Genomic DNA, 23,047 nt, shown 5'->3' with positions numbered 1-23,047 from the left:
GAACTGCAGGAAAGGGAACGTTCCTGTAATTTCTGCGTAAGGGCTTCCGGTGGGCACTTGCTTGCCCACAGAGCTGAAACAGGACGTCAGACTCCATGAAGCTCCAGGCTGTTCCAGAAGGGCGTTGCAAGGGGGAAGGGGGGAATAGATCAGGGTGGGCTGGCCATCGAACTTACCGGGAATGTCCCTGGTGAGGCCGTGCCCTGAAGGATCGCTGGCAGCCAGGAACGAGCAGGACCGATCCCCAGCACCGCAGGAGTCATTTGGTTCAGGCCCTTCCTCAGCAGCAGTAATCTATGTCAGTTCATCAGTTGCTTCCTCCTGCATTGCCAGCCAGACGTCATGGGGTAAGGCAGGGGTGGGTAACCTTTTTTCCGCCAAGGGCCATTTGGATATTTATAACATCATTCGCGGGCCATACAGAATTATCAATTTAAAAAATAGCCGACCGAGCCCCAAGCAGGCAGCTGCCCCAGATGACCCCCTCCCCGTGCAGACAAGCAGGCAGGCATCCAACCAGTGGTGCACTGGCCACCTGGTGGCACAGGATGGTCTGTTGCACCAGCCTGGCATAGCCGTCCAGCCACATGCCTGAGTTCTTCCTGCTCCATATGGTCGGGGCTGGATTCTACAGCCGGCTCCTGCTACTTCCACCTGCAGAGGTGAAATGAGGATACATTAGCTAAGAACTCCCCCCCCCCCTCGCCGCGCATTCTGGCCCTGCTCCCTTTAACCCCTCCATTGTCACCACTTCCGCCCCCAGCCCTCTTGTAGTACAGAGGGAATGTTTCTCCACGGCCCAGGTGGGAAAGAGTTAACACAGTTTCTTGGGTGGTCCTAGCAGCTCCATGCTAACAACTCTTCTGCAAGGGGGGAAAAAGGTTCCTTTTCTCGGCAAAACAAACTCACATCCGCCTTGAATAGAGGCTATTCCTGTCTGCGGGTGGATCACCAGTCTTAGATCCTTCTGAGCTAGAGATCTGCCGGGACCCACGAAGGGCCAGACCAAATGATCTCGCGAGCCTTAAACGGCCCCTGGGCCTGACGTTCCCCACCCCTGGGGTAAGGTGATGCCCATAATCTGTGTTGCTGGTCAGGTCTGAACAGAGAGGCCCCTGCAGTGTTGGCTTGCTGCCCTGCGGGAGCCATTCTGTTTGACTTATGAGCCAGTGTAGCGTAGGGGTTAAGAGTACAGACTCTAATCTGGAGAACTGGGTTTGATTCCCCACTCCTACACCTGAAGCCAGCTGGGTGACCTTGGGCTAGTCACAGCTCTCTCCAAACTCTCTCATCCCCACCTACCTCACAAGGTGTCGGCTGTGGGGAGAGGAAGGGAAGGCAGTTGTAAGCAGCTTTGAGACTCCTTGAAGGTAGAGAAAAGCGGGGTATAAAAACCAACTCTTTGATGATTTGAATGGGATTTGGCCATTATTACACCACTCAAATGGGGCCGGGGCAAAATGGGAGATACGACACACACCAGAATGTAAGAGCAGGAGCCGTCTGTCTGAGCAGCAGCAATTTGGAATTTCAGGCCAAGTCATCATGAAATGTTTGTAATCACTTGGAACTCGTCTCAGATCTCTTCCCCAATTGCTCCTTACAAAACAAATAGGTGTCTTGGGGCATCGTAAAGACTAACATATTTTATTACAGCATCAGTTTTGTTGGGCTAAAGAAACCACAACGACCCGGGTTCAAAACCCCACTGGCTGTGAAATTTATAGGGTGACCTTGAGCCAGTAATTCGCTCTCGGCCCAGCCTACCTCACAAGGCTGTTGTGAGGAGAGGAGACCAATGTATGCTCCCCTGAGCTCATTGGGAAGAGGGATTAAAACGTACTAAACAAACAAAATAATTAATTGGATGGGTGTGAGAAAGCGGATTCTGGCCTTGGAAAACGTGCCTTGCAGATGATGTGATAGCGTGCTTGGACTGTGTTCTTCCCAAAAAAGATTGGAGAAAAGCAGGTTTGGGAAAGCGTATACCAGGGATGCAGAGTGGCGATCAGAGCCATGTGGATGCACCACAACCCCCCAAAATCACTCCAATTTGGAAGCAGAGAAATACCTCTGGAAGTTGCCTCATGTGGCTTGCGCAGCTTATGTTTGCCTGTGTGTGTTTTTCAGAGAGAACAATAAAGTTTCTAGTCCACTTGGTTCAGAGGGAGAAAAATGAAGGTATTTTGGAATCCAGCTACAGCAGTCATTTTTTTTGGGGGGGGGGGCTTCTAAGTGAGAACTCTTCACACTACATATCCCTATCCAGCCCCCATCACCTATCCTGCCCCATGATTTTGTCTCAGCTATGATTCCAATTTCAGTCTTGGTGGAAGATTTTAAAAATAAAAACCTGAAAATCAATCCTATTCCATTCAACTATTTCCAGTTTTGTATAGCTTATTCAAATTGTTGCAGAATGTTGGGATTTCAAAATTCAGGATACAATATAAATGCAGGAAACTGTGTTATACTCAGCCAGGCCAACGGTACATCGAGCCCAGTTGCATGAACTTGAATTGGCAGTGCTCCAGGATCTCGAACAGAGAAAGGTCTTTTCCAGCACTTGCTATCTGAGATATTTTGGAAACTCCCAGACCTGAACCTTGGCCTTTCGAATACAGAAAGTATGCACCGTGCCACTGAATACAATCTTCTCAACAGACCTGTGTGCTGATTTTCATTGATGCCCATATGACACTCTTGGTGTTGTCGGAGACAGAGGCCGGGGCAGGGCTTGCCTGGGTTGACCTGTAGGGTGTCATTTATTAACAATTCTCATTTTTTAAAACAGTAATCTGCATTACACGCATATGCTTCATGAGCCAGAGAAGAAGAGTTGTTTTTTATATGCCCACTTTCTCTACCACTTAAGGAAGAATCAGACTGGCTCACCGTCACCTTCCCTTCCCCTCCCCGCAACAGACACCCTGTGAGGTAGGTGAGGCTGAGAGAGCTCAAAGAGAGCCGTGACTAGCCCAAGGTCACCCAGCTGGCTTCACGTGTGGGTCTGGGGAAACAAATCCAGTTCACCAGATTAGCCTCCGCCACTCATGTGGAGTGGGGGAATCAAACCTGGTTCTCCAGATCAGAGTCCACCGCTCCAAACCACCACTCCTAACCACTACACCCCACTGGCGGAGACCTGAGAAGGTTCAGAGTGTCAAGACCTCCCTGACTTGGTGGCAGAGGATCTTCTTTGCAAGCTAAAGACCCCAGGTTCAGTTCTGGGCATTGCCAATTACCAGATGTCAGTGGCAAGGCTGGGGGGGGAATGCTTTTTTCTGCCTGAGACCCTGCTGGTGACAGCAGACAATATCAAGAGAGGCCCTGACTGTATGAGTCTGTCTAAGGCCGCTGTAGACGTTCAGCAAAAGGGCTGCCACTGTCAATCTATGTCAGCAGAAAGGAAACGTTTTGACAATTCAGGGCATTTCATATTTTTATCCAAAGGCCTCGGGGCTGCACCCAGGGTTCTCCCTTTCTCCCCTGTATCCTCATAACTACCCTCCCGGGAAGGAGACACAGGCACTCATAGAATCATAGAGTTGGAAGGGTCACCGGGGTCATCTAGTCCAACCCCCCTGCACAATGCAGGAAATTCACAGCTACCTCCCCCCCCCACACACACACACACAGTGACCCCTACTCCATGCCGATGGCCAAGGTGCCCTCCCTCTCATGATCTGCCTAAGGTCATAGAATCAGCATTGCTGACAGATGGCCATCTAGTCTCTGCTTAAAAGCCTCCAGGGAAGGAGAGCTTACCACCTCCCGAGGAAGCTTGTTCCACTGAGGAACTGCTCTGTTAGAAAATTCTTTCTAATGTCTAGATAGAAACTCTTTTGATTTGATTTCAACCTGCTGGTTCTGGTCCGACTTTCCGGGGCAACAGAAAACAACTCGGCACCCTCCTCTATATGACAGCCCTTCAAGTACTTGAAGATGGTTCTCATATCCCCTCTCAGTCTTCTCCTCTCATTAACACACGTGAGAAGGGCAAAAACCAAGCATGGGAGAGCCCCCCCCCCCCCCAGCTCAGTGTTTTGCTGGAGCCAGCAAAGCATATAGGAAGGGCCTGCACGCCACTGCAGATGAGACAGTGTAACTTTAAATAATGCTGTGCAATTGTTAAGTGATGAGATCACACTGGCCCGAGGACGCAAGATGGGGAATGCTGCAGAAGAATTACTGCAATGGAAGAAATGTTTGAGAGAGAGAGAGACAGACAGACAGACAGACAGATCTCATCTGTGAAGGGCAGAGACCTAGAGTGCCTCTCTCGCTGCCAGCCAAAGAGCTATTCTTCAGACCCTGCTCCACCAGCCAGGCATGGGCCTCCCCTGTGGGTTGTGCCTCTTCAGTTGCTCTCCAGCTGGTACTCTTCAAAACAGATGTGTGCCAAGGGTGCGTCACTGTGTCTACCGCCGATCGCTCCTTCCTGTTGCTTGCACGCAAGGGAAAATTGTACTGTGGGTGCGCTCGGGCTGCGAGCAGACGCCAGCAGCCTTGCTCTGCAGCCTGAGTTAAGCAAAGATCCCCCACCCCCACCCCCAGTGCAAAACAAAAGGGCCTTGACTGACTTACACTGAAAAGCATGTCAAAAAGCTATGCATGTCAAAACGGGTTCTATCAGATAGGCGCTGAACTGCTCAGCAAAATCACTTAAAGGAACCCGAGCAGTAATCGCCAGAACTCTATTCAGATGGTACAGTTCGCACATATTGGGAGTTCACCAGTCATGTATATCACTGGGCACCACCTCCAGTCCTTTCGACATCCCTTCGCCATGCTGGGTGAACGGGCAACATGCGAATCTGCTATGCGCATACAGCTTTGGTACATGTGAACACAAATGTTTGTTTTTAATCCAGTGGTCAGTTCACACCAACCAGAGATGCATAGTGTGGTGTAGTGGGTTAAGAGCAGTGGTTTTGAGAGGTGGACTCTGATCTGGAGAACCGGGTTGGCTTCCCCACTCCTCCACATAACGTCAGCTGGGTGACCTTGAGCTAGTCACACTTTTTCAGCCCCACCTACCTCACAGGGTGTCTGTTGCGGGGAGGGGAAGGGAAGGTGATTGTAAGCCAGTTTGGTTCTTCCTTAAGTGGGAAAGTCGGCATATAAAAACCAACTCTTCTTCTTCTACATGCCTGGTAAATACATGCATTGCCCATGCTCACACAACATGATGAGCATGTATCTCAGGATGTACACACAATTGTAACGTCTGAAAGGGGCTTGCAACTAATAGTAAATGTGTGCTGATCATGAAAGCAACCCACAGGGTTTTGCTAATCAAAACTATTCCCCCCATCCCATCCTGGTTCCATTATTAGTACTTTAAAGGAGAAAGCCTGGTACCAAATCCGACTCATGCACAGCTGTCGTGTTGCTTTTGAGTCTTGACTTTCTCATCTACTGCCTTGCAAACACCTTAGGCATTCCAGACCAAGATCAAAGCCCCACATTTAATGGGGCCAGCACCTGTCCACATTGCCAATGCTGTGAATAACCTTGTTAGGGAAAAGGCAATCCCCTGTGCAAGAACCGGGTCATTATTGACCCATGGGGTGATGTCACATCCCAACGTTTACTAGGCAGACTATGTTTGTGGCGTGGTTTGCAATGGCCTTCCCCAGCTGTCTACACTTTACCCCCAGGAAGCTGGGTACTCATTTGACCGACCTCGGAAGGATGGAAGGCTGAGTCAACCCTGAGCCAGCTACCTGAAACCGACTTCCATCAGGATCGAACTCAGGTTGTGAGCAGAGTTTTTTGACTGCTGTACTGCAGCTTACCACTCTGCGCCATGGGGCTCTAAATAACCTTGTTACCACAACCATGATTACTCTACAAGTTTAGAGCAGAGTGTTCCCAAACTGTGTTCCACGGAGCACTTGGTGCAGCGCAAAACATCTCCAAGTGCTCTGAGAAGAGACTGGAAAGAAAAATACTACTGTAGTTCAGTTTAGTATATATAGGTGCTAGGCGAAAATTAGTGCTCCGTGACGAATTTCTCTCCTGAAAAGTGCTCCATGACTCAAAAAATTTGGAATCCGCTGGTTTAGAGAGTAACTGTAGGTAAAGAAACGAGACACAAGACTGTGTGAAAACAGTTTATAGAAACAAAGAGCATCAAGCCCCAAATATCAGATGGGTAGGTGGAGGGAAAAGAAACCAACACACTTATTTGTCTTTCTGAACTGTCTTTCTGCATAGGAGGCATCCTCCAAAACCTCTCTTTACAAATCACTCTGAATTGCGCTAGATAAAGTATCCAAATAAGCCAAATTTTCATCCATGCTGCAAACTCTGTTGCAGCCCTCCTGAATTGGGGCTGAACCACTTCATAATGCACACAGAAGAAGATGTATTAGAACACGCAATAGAAATATCACTGCATATGGAAAGCTGGAACATCAGGATTCTAACCTAGATTTCTCCTTGATGTGCTAGACTTCTACATGCAAAGAGCTGGCTTCCCCCGCTCCCAGAACAAGAAGTATTCCACCGTGGGGTTCCCCTGCCTGCATTCTGTAATGGTGGAACCCATAAGCACTGTAGCTGAAATTTAGCTTTCAGTCCCATTGAAAGCAGCCGACTCAAATAAGCTTCAGGCCAAGCTCTTAGGGGTTCCTACGGTTGAGGGTCATCCAATTTCCCTCTCACCCACCATACATGGGTGCTGGTACCCAGATGGACGCCCTGCCCCTGAACTCTGGAACGATCATTAAGTGCAAAGTCACACAACCACTTTGGAGCGGTGAGTTAGATCAAGCAGCCGTAGTTTGGAAAAACAGTGAAGGCTCTTGACGTGCGACAGGTGAACGGGCTTGCTGCATTCTGCCCCCCACCCATGTTTCAAAGGTTCCCCAGGATTTGAACACATCACTGTACCAACAGATGCCGAAGGTGACATTCTGGAGTGTTCCTACCGACTCATTTGTGTGAAGTGGAAGAACTGCGGCATATGATTAATACGCTTTAAGCGTCATTGAAAGGCAATGGGAAAAGGAAGCTGTTCACACGAAGAGTAGTTTAAAAAGGAGTTCATTGGCACAAGATATAACGATGGCCCCTATCAGATAGTTTTTCTTTAAAAGGGTGTGAAACAGGTTTGGATCCAGTGGATCCCACGTCTTCCATCGGGGAAGGCTCCTTCTGCCAGAAGGAAAGCACCTTCGCTGGCGGGTCGACAGGATCCAACCCACGCTCAGGAAGGGTCGGTCTGACTCCACCCCACCCTACTGGAGACAAGAGAGACAAAGAGGGGGGGGGGAAGTGCTGAACTAGATGGACCTTTGGCCTCATTCAACCTGGCAGTGCTCCGTTCATTTTGAAAGCCAGCCGTTGAATATTCCCCCCCACCTTTTTTTAAAATCCCTGGTTGCACCATAAATGCCCAAATAGCTGGCACAAGACTAGTCACCTTCATGCTAAAAATATTAGGAGCCGGCGGCGGCTTCACCCCATCCAAACGGCCATAGAGAACTTCTCTTTAAGGCATATCCACAGGGCAAGATCCTGAACTGCCAGTTACCCATTGCAGCACACTACAGGAAGTGCGAGAACGGTCCCTGGGGGGTGGGGGGAATGGGAACATCATCCTTTGGGACACCCCGGCCTTGAATACAGTCGTCAAGGTGCCCTAGCTGGTCTGGATCTCCGCCAGGATCTCGTGTCTATGACCGCATGGGTCAGGTGTGCTGAACCCCCACTGATTATTGCCTACATGGGACAAGGGCAGCAGCTGCCCCAGAGCCCGGGGATGCTTGAAGCGTTCCCCGAGCCCAGCCCCGAACCCCTCATCCACATTCCCTACAGCTCCTTCGCCACTTGAGAGAACGGAGGGAAGAAGGGTGAAGGACGGTGGAAGTTGTGTGGATGACGCGCTCTCCCTGGGAACAGGTTGGGCCTCTCGGAAGCGACGCTCCCTCGCGGCGGAGGGGGGAGGCAGCTCCCCGGATGCAAGGGTGCTCTGCCCGCGCCCAATCTGTCCCGGCACAGCCTCCGAGCCGCTGCCCAGCGACGCAAGTTCCGGTAAGGATCACGAAGCCGAGATATCGACAAGCTCCTGCGGGGAAGAGGCCGCTCTTTTGCAGAGAGGGGGAAGACCCTCCGAAAGCCAAAGCCATCCTAGAGAGAACCTCCAGTCCCTGAATTACAGCCATGTGGACATGCCCAGGGTGATACCAACAAGGACAATGGCAGATCAGCTCCCTGCGCTGTTGTTGCTTGTTTTTTTATTTGTCTTTGTCATCCAGTTTGCGTTTCACTTTGGTCGTCATGTAGAGTGCCGTGAAGCTGCAGGACGCCACCACGAAAAGGCACAGGGCGGAAAAAATGGGGGCCAGGCCGCCGTGCAGCCTAGTGTAGACGGGCCGCCTCGTCTCGTAATCCAGGAGTACCGCCTCCACCTGGGTCAGGGTGCAGAGCAGCAGGAAGACGTGAAAGATTTGATGGCCCTGCCCGACAAAATGGCACTTGCCGGGGAACCATTTCTCGGGGTACGGGTAGGCGAAAAAAAAGGCCCCAATCAGGAAAAAGAGCACGTGGCACTTGTGGTACAAAACGGCTGGGTCCGCGAGCCCGGGGGAGGCGTAAATGCGGTAAACCACTGGGCTGATGTCCAAAGCGTATGCCACCGCCGAGGGCATCTCCTGGCACAGCCGGCCCTGCAGAGGGGAGAGCTGCGGGCACCTGTATTTCGCATAGCAGGAGCCGGCGCAGGAGAGCCAAGCTAGCAAGATCGCTCCTGGCATGTAGAAACTCACGACCTGGGCGTGCCACTCTGGCTCGATGGCGTAGTAGTAATGTACCAAGGCACTGCTGTATTGGTAAGTGGCAACACCAACATAATCCAAGAAGAAGAACGCATAGTGCCAGAACTCCGATTTGGCTTGCAAGAGATGCGCCAGGGTGCTGCACGTCGAGTAGACGACGGAGGAGACGGCAATGACGAAGAGGGGCTGCGTGTGGGGGTCGCCGAGGAAGTCCACCACCTGGGAGAGCCGCCAGAACCTCGCCAGAAGGATCACGGCGGCCACCAGGTGCGTCCAGACATTGACCGCCTCGTTGTGTTGCTGGAAAAGAGACAGGAAGTAGTACCTCCAGGTCCGGTTGAGAGGGCGGTAGCCAGTGTGGATGTACGGCTTTCGGAAGAGGCGGGGCACATCCGACACCCCAACGGTGCAGGGCGGGGAAGAAAGGGCGTTCTCCAGGAGCCGAGGGACCTTGCAGAGGTGCTGGACATTGATGAACAGGTGGCTGAGCTTCTCAGCCACGATCGTTGCCATGGCAGGAAGGCCGAGCCCCGCAGAACAAAAACCCCTTCGGAAAGAGAAGAGGAAGTGAATATAGTGCCAAGAGATATAAAAATTGATTAACAGGAAATGCTACAATAGAGATGGCTAAAGCTAGTAATCGATTTTAAAAGGTAAAAGTCCCCCGTGCAAGCACCGAATCATTCCTGACCCATGGGGTGACGTCACATCCCAACGTTTACGAGGCAGACTTTGTTTATGGGGTGGTTTGCCAGTGCCTTCCCCAGACATCTTCCCTTTACCCCCAGCAAGCTGGGTACTCTTTTTACCGACCTCGGAAGGATGGAAGGCTGAGTCAACCTTGAGCCGGCTACCTGAAACAGACTTTCCTCGGGATCGAACTCAGGTCGTGAGCAGAGCTTGGACTGCAGTACTACAGCTTAACTACATAACCCAATAATAACTACCGGTACTTGAAGATGGTTCTCATATCCCCTCTCAGTCTTCTCCTCTTCAAGCTAAACATACCCAGCTCTTTCAACCTTTCCTCATATATGTGGTATTAGATTTTATCCTGAAATAAATATATACATATTTTGTAGTTATGTAATTTTTAGAGTGGATAACCTTTGGCCTTGGATGCTTTTTTTTTTTTTACCTTTCAGTACTTAATTCTGTTGTTTAGGGTTAAGCCCCCCCCCCCTTGCTGTTAGTGTTCAGGTTGAAGCCGTCGCAAAGGGTGGGGAGCCTGTTGCCAGAGGGACCCTGCTGGGGAGCTTGTGGTACCTATCATATTGTATATGAATTCCAGTTTTCTAATACAATTTCTACATATACATTTTTTTTTACAAATTACAAATAGTTGTTTTTAGCAGCAATTGATAACATAGTTTAAACTGATATAAATGCAGTCTATGTCTACAAATGTGTCACACAGTCTTTAGTCAACTCTACATATGAACGAGATAAGAAAACATTAAGAAAGAGCCGGCTTGTAAGCAAAATAGATACTAAACAAAGAATTTAACATCTTTGTCCTCTTTTTTGAAATCTTTACCTGATGAATTACTACCTGTATTTCCTGTGTGTTCATATGTATAATTGACTAAAGACTGTATGACAAATTTGTAGAAATATACTCTGTATTTAAAGGTAAAGGTCCCCTGTGCAAGTACCGGGTCATTCCTGACCCATGAGGTGACGTCACATCCCGATGTTTACTAGGAAGACTGTGTTTACGGGGTGGTTTTGCCATTGCCTTCCCCAGTCACCTTCCCTTTAACCCCAGCAAGCTGGGTCCTCATTTTACTGACCTCGGAAGGATGGAAGGCTGAGTCAACCTTGAGCCGGCTACCTGAAACAGACTTCCCTCGGGATCGAACTCAGGTCGTGAGCAGAGCTTGGACTGCAGTACTGCAGCTTACCACTCTGCGCCACAGGGCTCTGTATTTCTATCCATTGCTGCTAAAATTAACTATTTGTAATTTGTAAAAAAAAATAGAGAGAAATTGTATTAAAAAATTAGAATTCATATACAATATGATAGGTACCACATTTTATTGCTTATCTTTGGTATTTCTGGCACCCAGTTTCCCCATTCTTTATACTGGTGAGATGCTCGTGGCCTCTGGATTAATGGATGGGAGGACCCGATCCAGCCAGGCTGCTATCATGACTCTTACATGGCTCTGTGCAGCCGTAAACATTTGCACCCACGACCGCACTTGCCCGGCACACCGTGAGAGACGGTAATTGCAATTGAACTTTAAAGCTGTTCCCAAATGGCAAATACGTTACACAATCTCTTGGGGTGGGGTTTGTTTTTAAAAACTGCAGGTTTCCAGATTCCAGTAAGATGGGAAATGGTCTGGAGAGGTTGGCACGCAAACTCTTCTCGATAAATAAATAGACGCGGCGGTTGCATGTCTGGAACATCTCCAGGCACAGAAGTTGCTACCTACCGCATAGCATAAGCCTGTACCGTTCCAAGAGCATTCTTGGGCACTATGACGTGGGACTCCCAAAAATGTTAGCAATGAACACTACTGCTGGGTGGAAGGGCAGGTTTGCAGCCTACGCTCTTGCTTTAATTCCTGTTCGTGTTTCGCATTCAAACGTCTTGGCGGTGTGGGGGGGGGGGGAGGACTTTCCTCATCCCCACTTCTGCATTTCATTGTAAAACTGGACACGACCTCCGGTTTGCAACCAGACAAGGGATTCCCCCTTGCCTCGGCTCTGCAACCAGCAGAGACGGAGCATTCCAAAACAGAGTTACTACTGGTAATAATAATAATAAAATTTTATTTGTACCCCGGGCTCAGGGTGGCTAACATCATGTAATTACAAAAATATAATATAAAAGTTTAAAACCAACATAAAACACAACTAAGAACATAAGAAAGGCTATGATGGATCAGCCCAAGGTCCATCAAGTCCAGCAGTCCTCACACAGTGGCCAACCAGGCGCCTCTAGGAAGCCCCCAAACAAGACGAGTGCAGCAACACCATCCTGCCTGTGTTCCACAGAACCTAATATAATAGGCATGCTCCTCTGATCCTGGAAAGAATAGTTGTGCATCATGACTAGTATCCATTTTGACTAGTAGCCATGAATAGCCCTCTCCTCCATAAACATGTCTACTCCCCTCTTAAAGCCTTCCAAGTTGGCAGCCATCACCACATCCTGGGGCAGGGAGTCCCACCGTTTAACTATGCGTTGTGTGAAGAAATACTTCCTTTTATCTATTTTGAATCTGTCACCCTCCAACATCAGCAGATGACCCCGCGTACTGGTACTATGAGAGAGGGAGAAAAGCTTCCCCCTGTCCGCTCTCTCCATACCATGCATAATCTTATAGACCTCTATCATGTCTCCCCTTAACTGCCTTATTTCCAAGCTAAACAGCCCTAAGCATTTTAATGGATCCTCATAGGGCAGCTGCTCTAGTCCCCTGGTCTGGGTTGCTCTTTTCTGCACCTTCTGCACTGATAATCTTAAACTGAAGGCACCCAGCTCACTGTTGGTGTTACTGGGGGAGGGGGGGGATGGAGAGAGAAAGACAAAGGGGAAAAGGAAGGGTGGGAAAGAGGTAAACAGAGGAAAGGAATAATGGAAAGGGCCAAGGAGGGGTGGAAAAGTATGAAAGGAGGCCAGCTTTTGATCTACACTACTGGTTCCCAACCAGGGGTCTGTGGACCCCCAGGGGTCCGCGAGAACTAAATTAAGGTCCGCGAAACAAAGTTATAAAACCATAATAAATTAATATTTTAATTAAAAGTTCTCTATTATAAAAATATATATTCAAATATTATTCTAAATTTAATGTTTAACTAACAGTTATGATTAAAGTTTATTTTCAAATTCTTGGAATTTTTATTTTGAACCTTGGGGTCCCTGCACCGAACAAAAAAGTCCTAGTGGTCCCTGGTCAAAAAAAGGTTGGGAACCACTGATCTACACTGTCACTGCCCTCAACCATAAGCCTGGAGAGACATCTCTGTCTTACAGGCCCTGCCCTTACTAGGGAGTAAGCCCCAGTGAACTTCTGGGTAAATATGATGAGGGTTGTGCCCTACATCTCCCCCTAGGCCCCTCCGAAAGCCTAGTTAATCTTGTGTATCCCTGGCAGGCAGGGAAGGGATCCGCCACGCAGGGTAGACTAGAGCTGTAATTCACAGCCCGTTTAATTTTGGCACACTCCCCCTCCAGCGTTAAAGGAATTAAAGGGACTCTGTCCAGCGAGGGCATCTCCCGGGAAGCTGCCTTCTGCCAAATATATGCCGGGAGATGCCCTGGGAAAAGGTGCAGAGAAGGGCAACCAGAACCATCAAAAAGGTGGAGCTCTTTCTTTGCAAAGCGAGGCAAAAGCATTCTGGGCTTTTTAGTTTAGAAGATAAAGGCAACCACGATAAAGACGCCATGAAAGAGAGACTTGTAACACTATGAACAACAAGGAGAGAGTGATGGCTGGACTACAGTCTGGGAGACCCCAGTTGAAACCCCCACTTTGCCACAGAAGCTTAGCAGGTGACCTTTGAACAGACACACACTCTCGGCCAAACCTACCTCATAGGGTTGTCATGATGATTAAATGGGGAATGATGTAAGATACCCCAGGTTCCTTGGAGGATGGGGAGGAAAGAAGTGTACTCGACATGATCAATAAATACTATGGGGGCCCCAATGAAATTGATCAGAAGGTGACTCAGAAAAAAACAAAAAAGGAAATGTTTATACAGCATGCAATCAACATATGGTTTCATTGGCAACAGCCACTAGAGTCATGTAGCTGCATCTATGAGTCAAGATAGCCAAGAATGGAACTTGCATGTCCAGAGACAGTATACCTGTGAGTATCAGAAGCTGAAAGAAACAAGCACCTGCTTGGCCATTGTTGGCAACAGACTGTCTGGACTAGCTTCACCTTGGTCTACCCCAGAAAGATCAATCTGACTGATAGCCTGCCTAACCTCTAGGGCTCAGGGCAACTCACTCAAATTTTTTAAATATAAAAATTGGGCAAACACACATACACAAACAGTACAGTTGGAAGCTTTCCCAAAAAAAGCCACAACACATTTTGTAAATGAAATCAAAGGAGAGATCCCCCGATCTCCAGTTCCATTAAATGACAACTCACCCAGCCTCGTCCTGCCTGGAAACTCTGCCCCCTGATTTCCATGTTAAACTGGAGTCTTTTTCCCATTGAATGCCAGAGACGGCTCACGCAGAGCTTGGCTAGCCTGCCCAGCGCCCTCGCCAAGCCTTCATACGGCCTGATCATTTCACAATGAAATGGTTTAACACTGCAGAAGGTGCCAATTTCAGATCCCAGCATCAGGGAGGAGGTGATGTGAAAGTCCCTCGACCTGAGACCCCTTGAGAGGCTCTGCCAGTCACAGCGGGCAACACTGACCTCGATAGACCAAGTGTCTGACTCAGTATAAGGCAAATTCACGTGTGGTTCCATGCACGTATTCAGCATAAGGCAGTTTCATGTGCTCAAGGATTGATCGTGGGGGCGAAATGCCTGGATTCTTCTCCCTGGAACAAACTACAGTTCAGTGCGCGTAGCCATTATACCAGTTGGCTTCTCACTTCCAAACGTTAGTGCTCCCCTTCACTGAACCGGCAGAGAATCTAGCAGGACTGTATAAGGGTTGAAAACAGTTTATCGTGACATGCTTGACATATAAATATGGAAACTTGGAATTGGGGAAGGGGGGAACAATTTGGAAATCCATCCTGCCCAAAGAGCTCCCCCCTCCAGGATTCTCTAAGGTATCAGGAGCTTGAGTGGCGGACGCTAAACTGGTGAACTGGGTTTGTTTCCCCGCTCCTCCACAGGAAGCCAGCTGGGTGATCTTGGGCTAGTCACAGCTCTCTTAGAGCTCTCTCAGCCCCACCTACCTCACAGGGTGTCTGTTGTGGGGAGGGGAAGGGAAGGGGATTGTAAACTGGTTTGATTCTCCCTTAAGTGGTAGAGAAAGGTAGCATATAAAAATCAACTCTGCTTCTTCCTCCATATACAAAGACGGCAAACCTCTGAATACCAGTGCCAGAAGCCAACACCCCAGGAAGGCCTTGGCCTTTATGCTCTGTCTCTTGGCCTTCTAGAATAACTGGCTGGCCACCGTGTGAGGCAGGATGCTGAACCAGATTGACCACTGATCTGATCCAGCAGGGCTCTTATGTTCTTATGACCGGAATAAGATCAGTTGGGTAATCCGTAAACTCATAACCAACGTTTTAGCTGACTGATCCACAGGGTAGAGAATCTGCAGATCTGGCAAGGTAACACCTGTTGGTAACAACCCCCCTTCCTTTCATTTACCGCATTTCTGTCCTGCCCCCTGCTCCAAGCAGCAGCACACATGACGTTTTCCCCGTGTCACCCTCACAACAACCCTGCAAGGGAGGTTAAGCCTGAGAAAGACTGACTAGCCCAAGGTTATTTAGGGTTGAGGGCGAAACCGGATGTGTCATGGGAGATTCTGGGTTCAGATTTCTCATGGATTCTTCTTTCCTCATCTGTAGCCCTGCAGAGTACTCTCAGCGTCAGGGAAGCCACGCAAGGAGAGGAGAGGATTCAACCACCTGTAAAGTTACCCCAATATAAATTGCTCCCCCCCATCCTGAAAAAAGAGCTACAGTTAGCTCGAGGCTAGAAAAAAAGACCAGTTAAAGAGCCATAACTGCCCACCTCCCTGCAGACAATATCAGCTGGGGTAGGGGAGGGAAGTCCCTTGGGGAAACTGCATGAGTAGAAAGCATTAACCACCACCTCCCTCAAGAGCCTTCCCTGATCTTCAAAGCAGCCATGTGGTGTCGTTAATTATTATTTTTTTAAAAAAGAACCACCATGGGAAATTCTAAATTAACGATCTCCCACATCACACCTGGTTTGGCCCTGAGTAAATCCCCATGGACCAAGGGAAACCACCTGTCTACTACATGCATGATTGCAGTCTGCTGGTAGACCACTGCTTCGGACGGGATAGAAGGCCAAAAAATAAAATAAAATACCGGTAAATAAAATTACCATACTTTCTAGTGTAGTGGTTCCCAACCTAGGGGGCCGGGACCCCTGGAGGGACACGAAGTTATTGTAAGGGGGCTGTGAATTCATAGGTGCACTAAGCATTGCCATTTTGATTTTTCTGGTCATTCATGGTGTATTTTCTCAACCAATGGATAGTCCCACTGCTATCACTTGGGGGTGTCTATGAAATTATTTGATGTTAAAAAGGGCCCCCCTCATACTCCAAAGGGTTAGGCACCACCATTCTAGAGGATTGCTTTCCAAGATTCTTGCAAAGAATTACCTGGACTTTGGCCTGGACACAATCCTATGAGTGCATTCTCAGGATTGTTGAACATAAATTAGTGTTACACTAGTTCCCAAATATGCACTCTTGCTTTACAATATATTGGCAGACCCCAGGGATTCTTGTTCAAAATCAGATGTCGGCTGGTCGACCCATCTCAGCACTATCCCAAAGCAACCAGCAAAAGAGAAGCTTTCTGCATATTAAATAACTAAGTTTCCTCATGCTTCCTTTGGTAACACAGAAAGCCACCTTAGGGTAACATGCCTGTTTGTCTCTTTGTCACTGCAGGTTAAAAGGCAGGTTACAATTCTTTAACTGGTCAACAGTAACCTCTTGCCCAAACCAGCAGCTGTGATTCAAGCCAACACCCTACTGTTATGTAATACAAACGGTTGAAGGATGGGCTAGAATCTTCCACGACCTGTAAGCAGCCTGATTATCAAGATCTGCTTTCTTCACTTGGGGGGTGGGGGAGAACCAGAGTACAAAAATGCTAAAAATAATATTGCTCACAAAAAATAGTGCAGCGTGAGGGATCTTCTTACTCTCGAAACTTAACAGCCGGAAGCAGGAATCAGGAACGCATAATTTGATTAGCACTATGCTTAATGCCAACCGGTCATATAGCACAAATATAAGATTTAGCATGTAGTCATGTTAAACACATAGTTTAGAGTAACAGTTGGTAACCTAAAGAAAATTGTAGACCAGATATTGAGGAGTAGCAAAATAAGTAGGAATAATCTCGAAAACCATTAGGTAGTATACTATATTTCAGTCAAGGGATATCGGAGTTCTTTATAATAGGGTCTTCCAATCTGGATATTTTTAATAACCTAGCTGTTACAGAAAACATATGGCACTTCTTAGAAGGTTTGATAGATGGTGTGTATGGCTCATGTACGAGTATGTACGTATTGTATGTAGTGCTTAGTTTGTTTTTGTAATTTTTTTGTTAATAAATAAAAAATATATTTTAAAAAAAACTTTAACAGCCCACTCAATTCCTGGCTCCTTTCGTGTCTCTTAACAGTTTGAGTGCCACCCCCCCAATCTCGGTTTTAGTATTATGAAAAGATCTTTAAGAGGAAGCCATAGGCTGACCTCTGATCTTTCGCCCCCTCCCCAGAGTCAAAGAAGGTCCAGAACAGATTTGGGCAGCCCTTCAAAACAGAATAATGACATTTGAGATAGACCACAAAAGCTGCCGGACGTTTTCTGCTCACATCTGTTTGTCTCAGATAGATTCAGCCTAAAATTTCCAACAGCAGAATGGAAGTTTCCTGTCCCACCCACCCCCACAAACATGCTGCTCCAGGGTGATACCAGACCACGAAGAACAACATGGGAGGGGGGGGGTCTGAAACAGGAAGGGGCAATCGGTAGAAATGACCAATTTAGATCAGATCCAAGCTAAGGATTTCTCTCTCCACAACCGCCCTGCATTTTAAGGTATCAGGATGTCTCTTAGAAAGTCTGTACATATACTTTTGTTCCCATGAAATTTACCCGAGTTCCCATGAAATCAAGTTTGGTCAGAAGGAAGTCTCAGGGAATCCAATAGGACTTAGTCCCAAGCAACAAATTCCAGAACTGTAGCTGTTTTACTTGCTGGAATAACACTGCATAGGATGGCAGACTTACTCAGAAGTAAGTCCCATTATGTTCAGCGGTGCTTAGGATTGCCCCTTAGTCTAGCCCTGTTCACATAAGTTACAGTGGACGCACATACAACCTGCACAGAGATACACACGTACACTTGTTTGTAAGAAAAAGGCAACATGTGTTCGCTTTACAGATTGAAAACGGGGGTCAGTCCCTGGACGAAGGTGTGGTTTCAATCAAACGTTCAGCTGTACAAAAGTTCACTATAACATGAGAATTACTCAATGCAAGTCTCAAGAAAAATCAAGTGCCCACTGTACACAGACTGTACATGCATTCATTCTTATTTTTGAACAGTGAGGAGAGAAAGCATGGTGTAGTGGTTAAGAGCGGTGATTTGGAGCGGTGGACTCTGACCTGAGAACCGGGTTTGATTTCCCACCCCTCCACATGAGCTGCGAAGGCTAATCTGGAGAGCCAGTTTGGTTTCCCCACTCCTACACATGAAGCCAGCTGGGTGACTTTGGGCTAGTCACATTCTCTCAGCCCCACCTACCTCACAGGGTGTCTGTTGTGGAGAGGGGGAGGGAAGGTGATTGTAAGATGGTTTGAGTCTTCCTTAAGTGGTAGAGAAAATTGGCATATAAAAACCAACTCTTCTTCTTCTTTTGTTACAGTAAAACCAAACTTTCGGCACTGTAAAGATGTATTGAAGCAGATGCTCTTTTGCACCAGCTTCATCCAATGCATGAAGTGTTCCCTCCACGAGCAGATATATACAAGGGTATAGAACAGGGAAACTAACTGGTGAAGCACAGGTAAATGAAATGCAAAAAGCACGGTCGCTATTGTATTTTTAAAAACCTGAGTCTTGCGCAGACACCTCAGAGCATAGATTGCATTTCTTAGGCATCTTCTAGATCTCTGCCAGCGGACAACAGTTAACACCTCGTGCATCCAGCAGAGCAGGCACTGGTCCCCGAGGGCAGAACCACTAGTCTTCATAGTGTCACAAAGTCAGACCATTGATGCCTGGGAGGTTTTGCCTTGGATTTGCCGCTCTCTAGATTCACATTTTCCCCATCCGAATTCTCAAACTCTGCATGGGGGCTTATTGTTGAGTTTTGAGAATCTGGATGGGGAAAATGTGCATCCAGAGAGTGGCAAAGCCAAGGCAAAACCTCCCCTGCATCAATGGCCTGTGTTTCCAGTTTACTCCCAGGTCAGGCAGCAAAGCAGAAGTAACGGGCTGAAATTCATCTGCTTCCCTCCTCCCTTTTTTCCTCTCTTTTCAAGCCTTGTGACATCAAGCCCGATGAAAAGTCGATGGTGGGCTCGAAAGCTTGGAGTGTTTCAGGCTAATCTGACTGGACCCTGAAAAGGCATCCTGCGGATTCTGTTCTTGTTCCAAGATAAGTGTAAAAAAGAAGTCCTAGGGCAGGGGTTCTCAACAAGGGGGGAATTCCCCCCCCCGGGGGGAGGAATTTTAGGGTTCCAGGGGGGGAATTGGGAACACTATTCAGCAAACTGTGATGTCCTGTAGATTATGTAGTTTGTCCTGTAGATTATTGTAGTTTGTAATTTTGAGTTAGAGTGGGAAGGGATTATATTCTGACCAATGGTGAAAGGGGGGAATGGAGCAAGAAAGGTTGAGCACCACTGTCCTAGGGCCATTGATGCATGGGAGGTTTCGCCTTGGATTTGCCGCCCTCTAGACGCACATTTCCCCCATCCGAATTCTCAAAACTCTGCACGGGGGCAGATGGATGGGGGGAAAGTGCATCTATGGATGGGGGGAAAGAGCATCTATGGATGGGGGGAAAGAGCATCTATGGATGGGGGGAAAGTGCATTTATGGATGGGGGGAAAGTGCATCTAAAGAGCGGCAAATCCAAGGCTAAACCTCCCATGCATTAATGGCACTAAGGAACTCAGTGGGGCTTGCTTCTGAGGAAGCATGCAAGGGCGCGGACCGCACCCCCCCCCCCGCACGATCTGCAGCTTTCCCCACAGCCCCCCTCCCTTTCCTGGGGTCTCGTGCACGCGCCCTTGTGTGTAGGCACCCCGGGTTTCGCTCTTCAGCCCCCGCTTTCCCGCCCCCCTCCCTCTTACTGACCTCCGGCGCCTTCTTCCCGAGGATGCTCCAGTGTCCGCCCCGTCCTCGACTCCAGCGGGGCCGGCGGACGCGAAGAGGCAGCGCGACCCAGCCCAGGCAGCCGAGGCCGCCCCTCTGCGGCAACTGCCTCTCGCAGCCAAGACCCGCCTCGACGCACGCAGCTGCTGGCCGAGACCCAGCAGAAGCGCCGCCGCCGAGGGCTTCCGCAACGCCGGCAGCCAGGCGAGGCGCCCCCTTGCAAGCCCCCGCAATCCCGCCCGGCCCTTCCCTCCTCTCCCCTCGGCTGAGCCGACAAGGCGAACGCGCGGAGACGGCGCCTGCCGCTTTAAGAGCGCGTCTCGGCCGCCCGCCTGGAGAAGGTGCACTCTGCAAAATTCTCCCTGCCCTTCCGCAACAGACCTGAAGGCCCGCCCCTTCTTTGCATCTGTCCGCTCGATTGGGCGATCCGCTTCATTACATAACGGGGGCCACGTGCCAGGGAAGCCCCCCCCCTCCACACACACACAGGCTGGGGAATGGGGTGGTAAAAGGGACTGCGTCAGGCGGATGCCGGCTGGAATGTTCTTTGGCTTTTCAAAACAGTCAATACAGCCGAACGGGTTTATTGGTGGCAGAAGCTGCCTGGGAGAAACGTTGCCTCCCCTCTCTTGGCTTCTCTTCTGCTCGTGGTCCTCTTTGCAAGGAGTTCTGCGCGCGCGTTTTTTATTTTAAACACGGGAGCATTCCAGTAGGTGACCCTCCAGCTGCGGGCCGGCGTGGGAAGGGGTCTTGCAGCGCCTGGTTTTCTTGCGTGGTGGAAAACAGGAAGGCTGATGCCCCTTCGAACCAAGCGCGGCACTTCAGATCCCCGACCATCTTTTGTTCAGTCTTTATACAGCGGAAAAGCCAGCTCAACCCGAGCATTCATTTTAAATCTTTCTCAATGGTTCTCTGACCACCATCGATGCATTTAGTGAGTAAACAGTGCCTCAGGTGGGGCAAAGCTTGGCAGTACAGATTTAAGACCCCACTGCCATTTCTTTGGCAGTGTACTGGTGGTGGGGGCGCTATAGGGCTATATTTTTATGCCATAGCTGGCATAGCATATAGCTGTACTTCATATCACCGACACCTAACGGAAGCAGCAAATGAAATTTTTTGGCTGTTTGGAGCAACCATACATCACAAGTCCTTCCCATATCAGCATCTCCCTTCCCAGAGCAATGCTAATATGTGGAGGAGCTGCAACATACTAGAATGGAAGGAGTCCACATTGCAGCCGTTTCCATGCACAAACAGAAGAAGCTCTTTGTTCAGGACAATGTGCATACTCTGACTCAACATTTCACATAACATACTTGCGAGACTATACAGCCACTGTATGTACAGCAGTATCAATTTTCTGCTCCTGCTCAAAACAATATCCCCCACCTCTAGAAATGTTCAACATTTAATTTAATTTAAACATGTTTAAATTAACCGTTAGTTCCCCCCCTCACAAAATCATTTTTAAAATTACACTGACCATGTGCCCTTTCATCAACTGGACTTGCAAATTCCACAAGGGTTCCACCCAAGGGTTCAAGAAGGCAGCAGTTACTGCTGACCTAAAGGGACCCAGATTTCTTTTTTACATAAAGAGCATAACCCAAATGAAGATCAGGGAGTCCTGCTCAGAACTACTGATGTTCTTTAAAACTGAAGCTGTGATCTTATCTCAAATAGCACTCCTGATTAAGTTTTGAAACCATGCATCCCTCGCATAGAACTAGCAGAACAGTGATGTTTTCTGAAACTCTTATAGCAGTGTGCATGTGTGCAGGGTGAGGTAACCCTTTCCCCGCTCCAGAACTATTTGCCCCACTGGGAAAAACATACAGGGGTCCTATAAGGTATCAGATTTGGCCCTTTTTCACATATGCATGCTGTTTGAGCTACACCCACATACACTAAGCTATTGACTAGGTACCTTCAGAAGTATTTTTCAGATCCAAGCTCACAGAAATTGCCAACAAAAATTGTGAGCTATCAGAATGTAGGCTTCCCAAGCCACTGTAGAATAGAGGTTGAAGTGTCAGCCCAAGATGGGAGAGACCCAGGCTCGGATCCCCACTCTGCCATGGAAGCATGCTGGGGGACCTTGGGCCAGTCACTCTCAGCTTTCCCTACTTTACAGCGCCATTGTGAGAATAAAATGGACGACATAAGTCATTTCCGGTCCCATTAGAAAGGCAAGGTATAGGTGAAGGAAATAAAATTCCAAGTGAAACTACCCCTTTGTATGTATTGGCTGAAAACAATTACCAAACATTGATCCCTGAGTTACATGACCTCATCCAAACATCTTCCACATTAGTTATAAATGAAGTAGTTAACATACTCAAGAGGCGGAAACTGACAGCTTGAACATAGTACATGCTAGACCAGGGGTGGGGAATGTCAGGCGGGGCGTTTAAGGTCTGGCCCTTTGTGGGTCCTGGCAGATCTCTAGCTCAGAAGGATCTAAGAGTGGTGATCCGCCCCCTCCTGTGGACAGGAATAGCCTCTATTCAAGGCAGATGTTTGTTTTGCCAAGAAAAGGACCCCCCCCCCCCCGCAGAAGTCCTTAGCTAGCTATGGAGCTGCTAGGACCACCCAAGAAACTGTTAACCCTTTCCAACCCCTGGGGACGGAAGTGGCGACAAAGTGGGGGTTAAAGGAGGCTGGGCCAGAACACGCAGGGCGGGTGAGTTCTTAGCCAGTGTGTTCTCATTGCACCCCTGCAGGCGGAGTTAGCAGGAGCTGGCTGTAGAATCCGCCCCGACCATGCAGAGTAACTCCAGCGTGTGGCTGGATGGCTACGCCCAGCTGGTGCAAGACCATCCTGTGCTACCAGGTGGGCGAGTGCGCTACTGGTTGGACGCCTGCCTGCCTGCCTGCCCGCAAGCGGGGATCATCTGGGGCAGCTGCCTGATTGGGGCTTGATCAACTAACTTTTAAATTGATAATTTTGTATGGCCCGCAAATGTTATAAATATCCAAATAGCCCTTGGCAGAAGATTCCCCACCCCTATGCTAGACCCTGGTAACATGTCCTTAGTTTTGCTTTAAAAATTCAAGGAACTCAAATACAGCAATTAATGAGTGACGTAATACACATGAAAGTGAGCAACAATTACATTTTGAACTAAATGGCTACATGAAAATTAAGTTTTCACAGTAATCCCCCCAGTCCATCAAGCTTTTCACTGTGGGATATCATTCGGCCTAT

At 48.6% G+C, this 23,047-nt stretch overlaps 1 protein-coding gene across 1 annotated transcript; it reads right to left on the bottom strand.

Moving 5' to 3' along the window:
• Positions 1-8,246: 8,246 nt before the first annotated feature.
• Positions 8,247-19,863, bottom strand: PAQR7 (progestin and adipoQ receptor family member 7). The gene is made up of 2 exons (XM_056847087.1): positions 19,819-19,863; positions 8,247-9,333 (listed from the first exon to the last, which is right to left on the bottom strand). The coding sequence occupies exon 2, from the start codon at positions 9,297-9,299 to the stop codon at positions 8,247-8,249; it is 1,053 nt and encodes a 350-aa protein (XP_056703065.1). The 5' UTR covers positions 9,300-9,333; positions 19,819-19,863.
• Positions 19,864-23,047: the final 3,184 nt, after the last annotated feature.

The sequence above is a fragment of the Euleptes europaea genome, chromosome 3, assembly GCF_029931775.1.
Source record: "Euleptes europaea isolate rEulEur1 chromosome 3, rEulEur1.hap1, whole genome shotgun sequence".
NCBI classification, from domain to species: domain Eukaryota; kingdom Metazoa; phylum Chordata; class Lepidosauria; order Squamata; family Sphaerodactylidae; genus Euleptes; species Euleptes europaea.
Note: the sequence above shows the minus strand (reverse complement) of the source record. Positions and strands in the feature narration are given on the sequence as shown.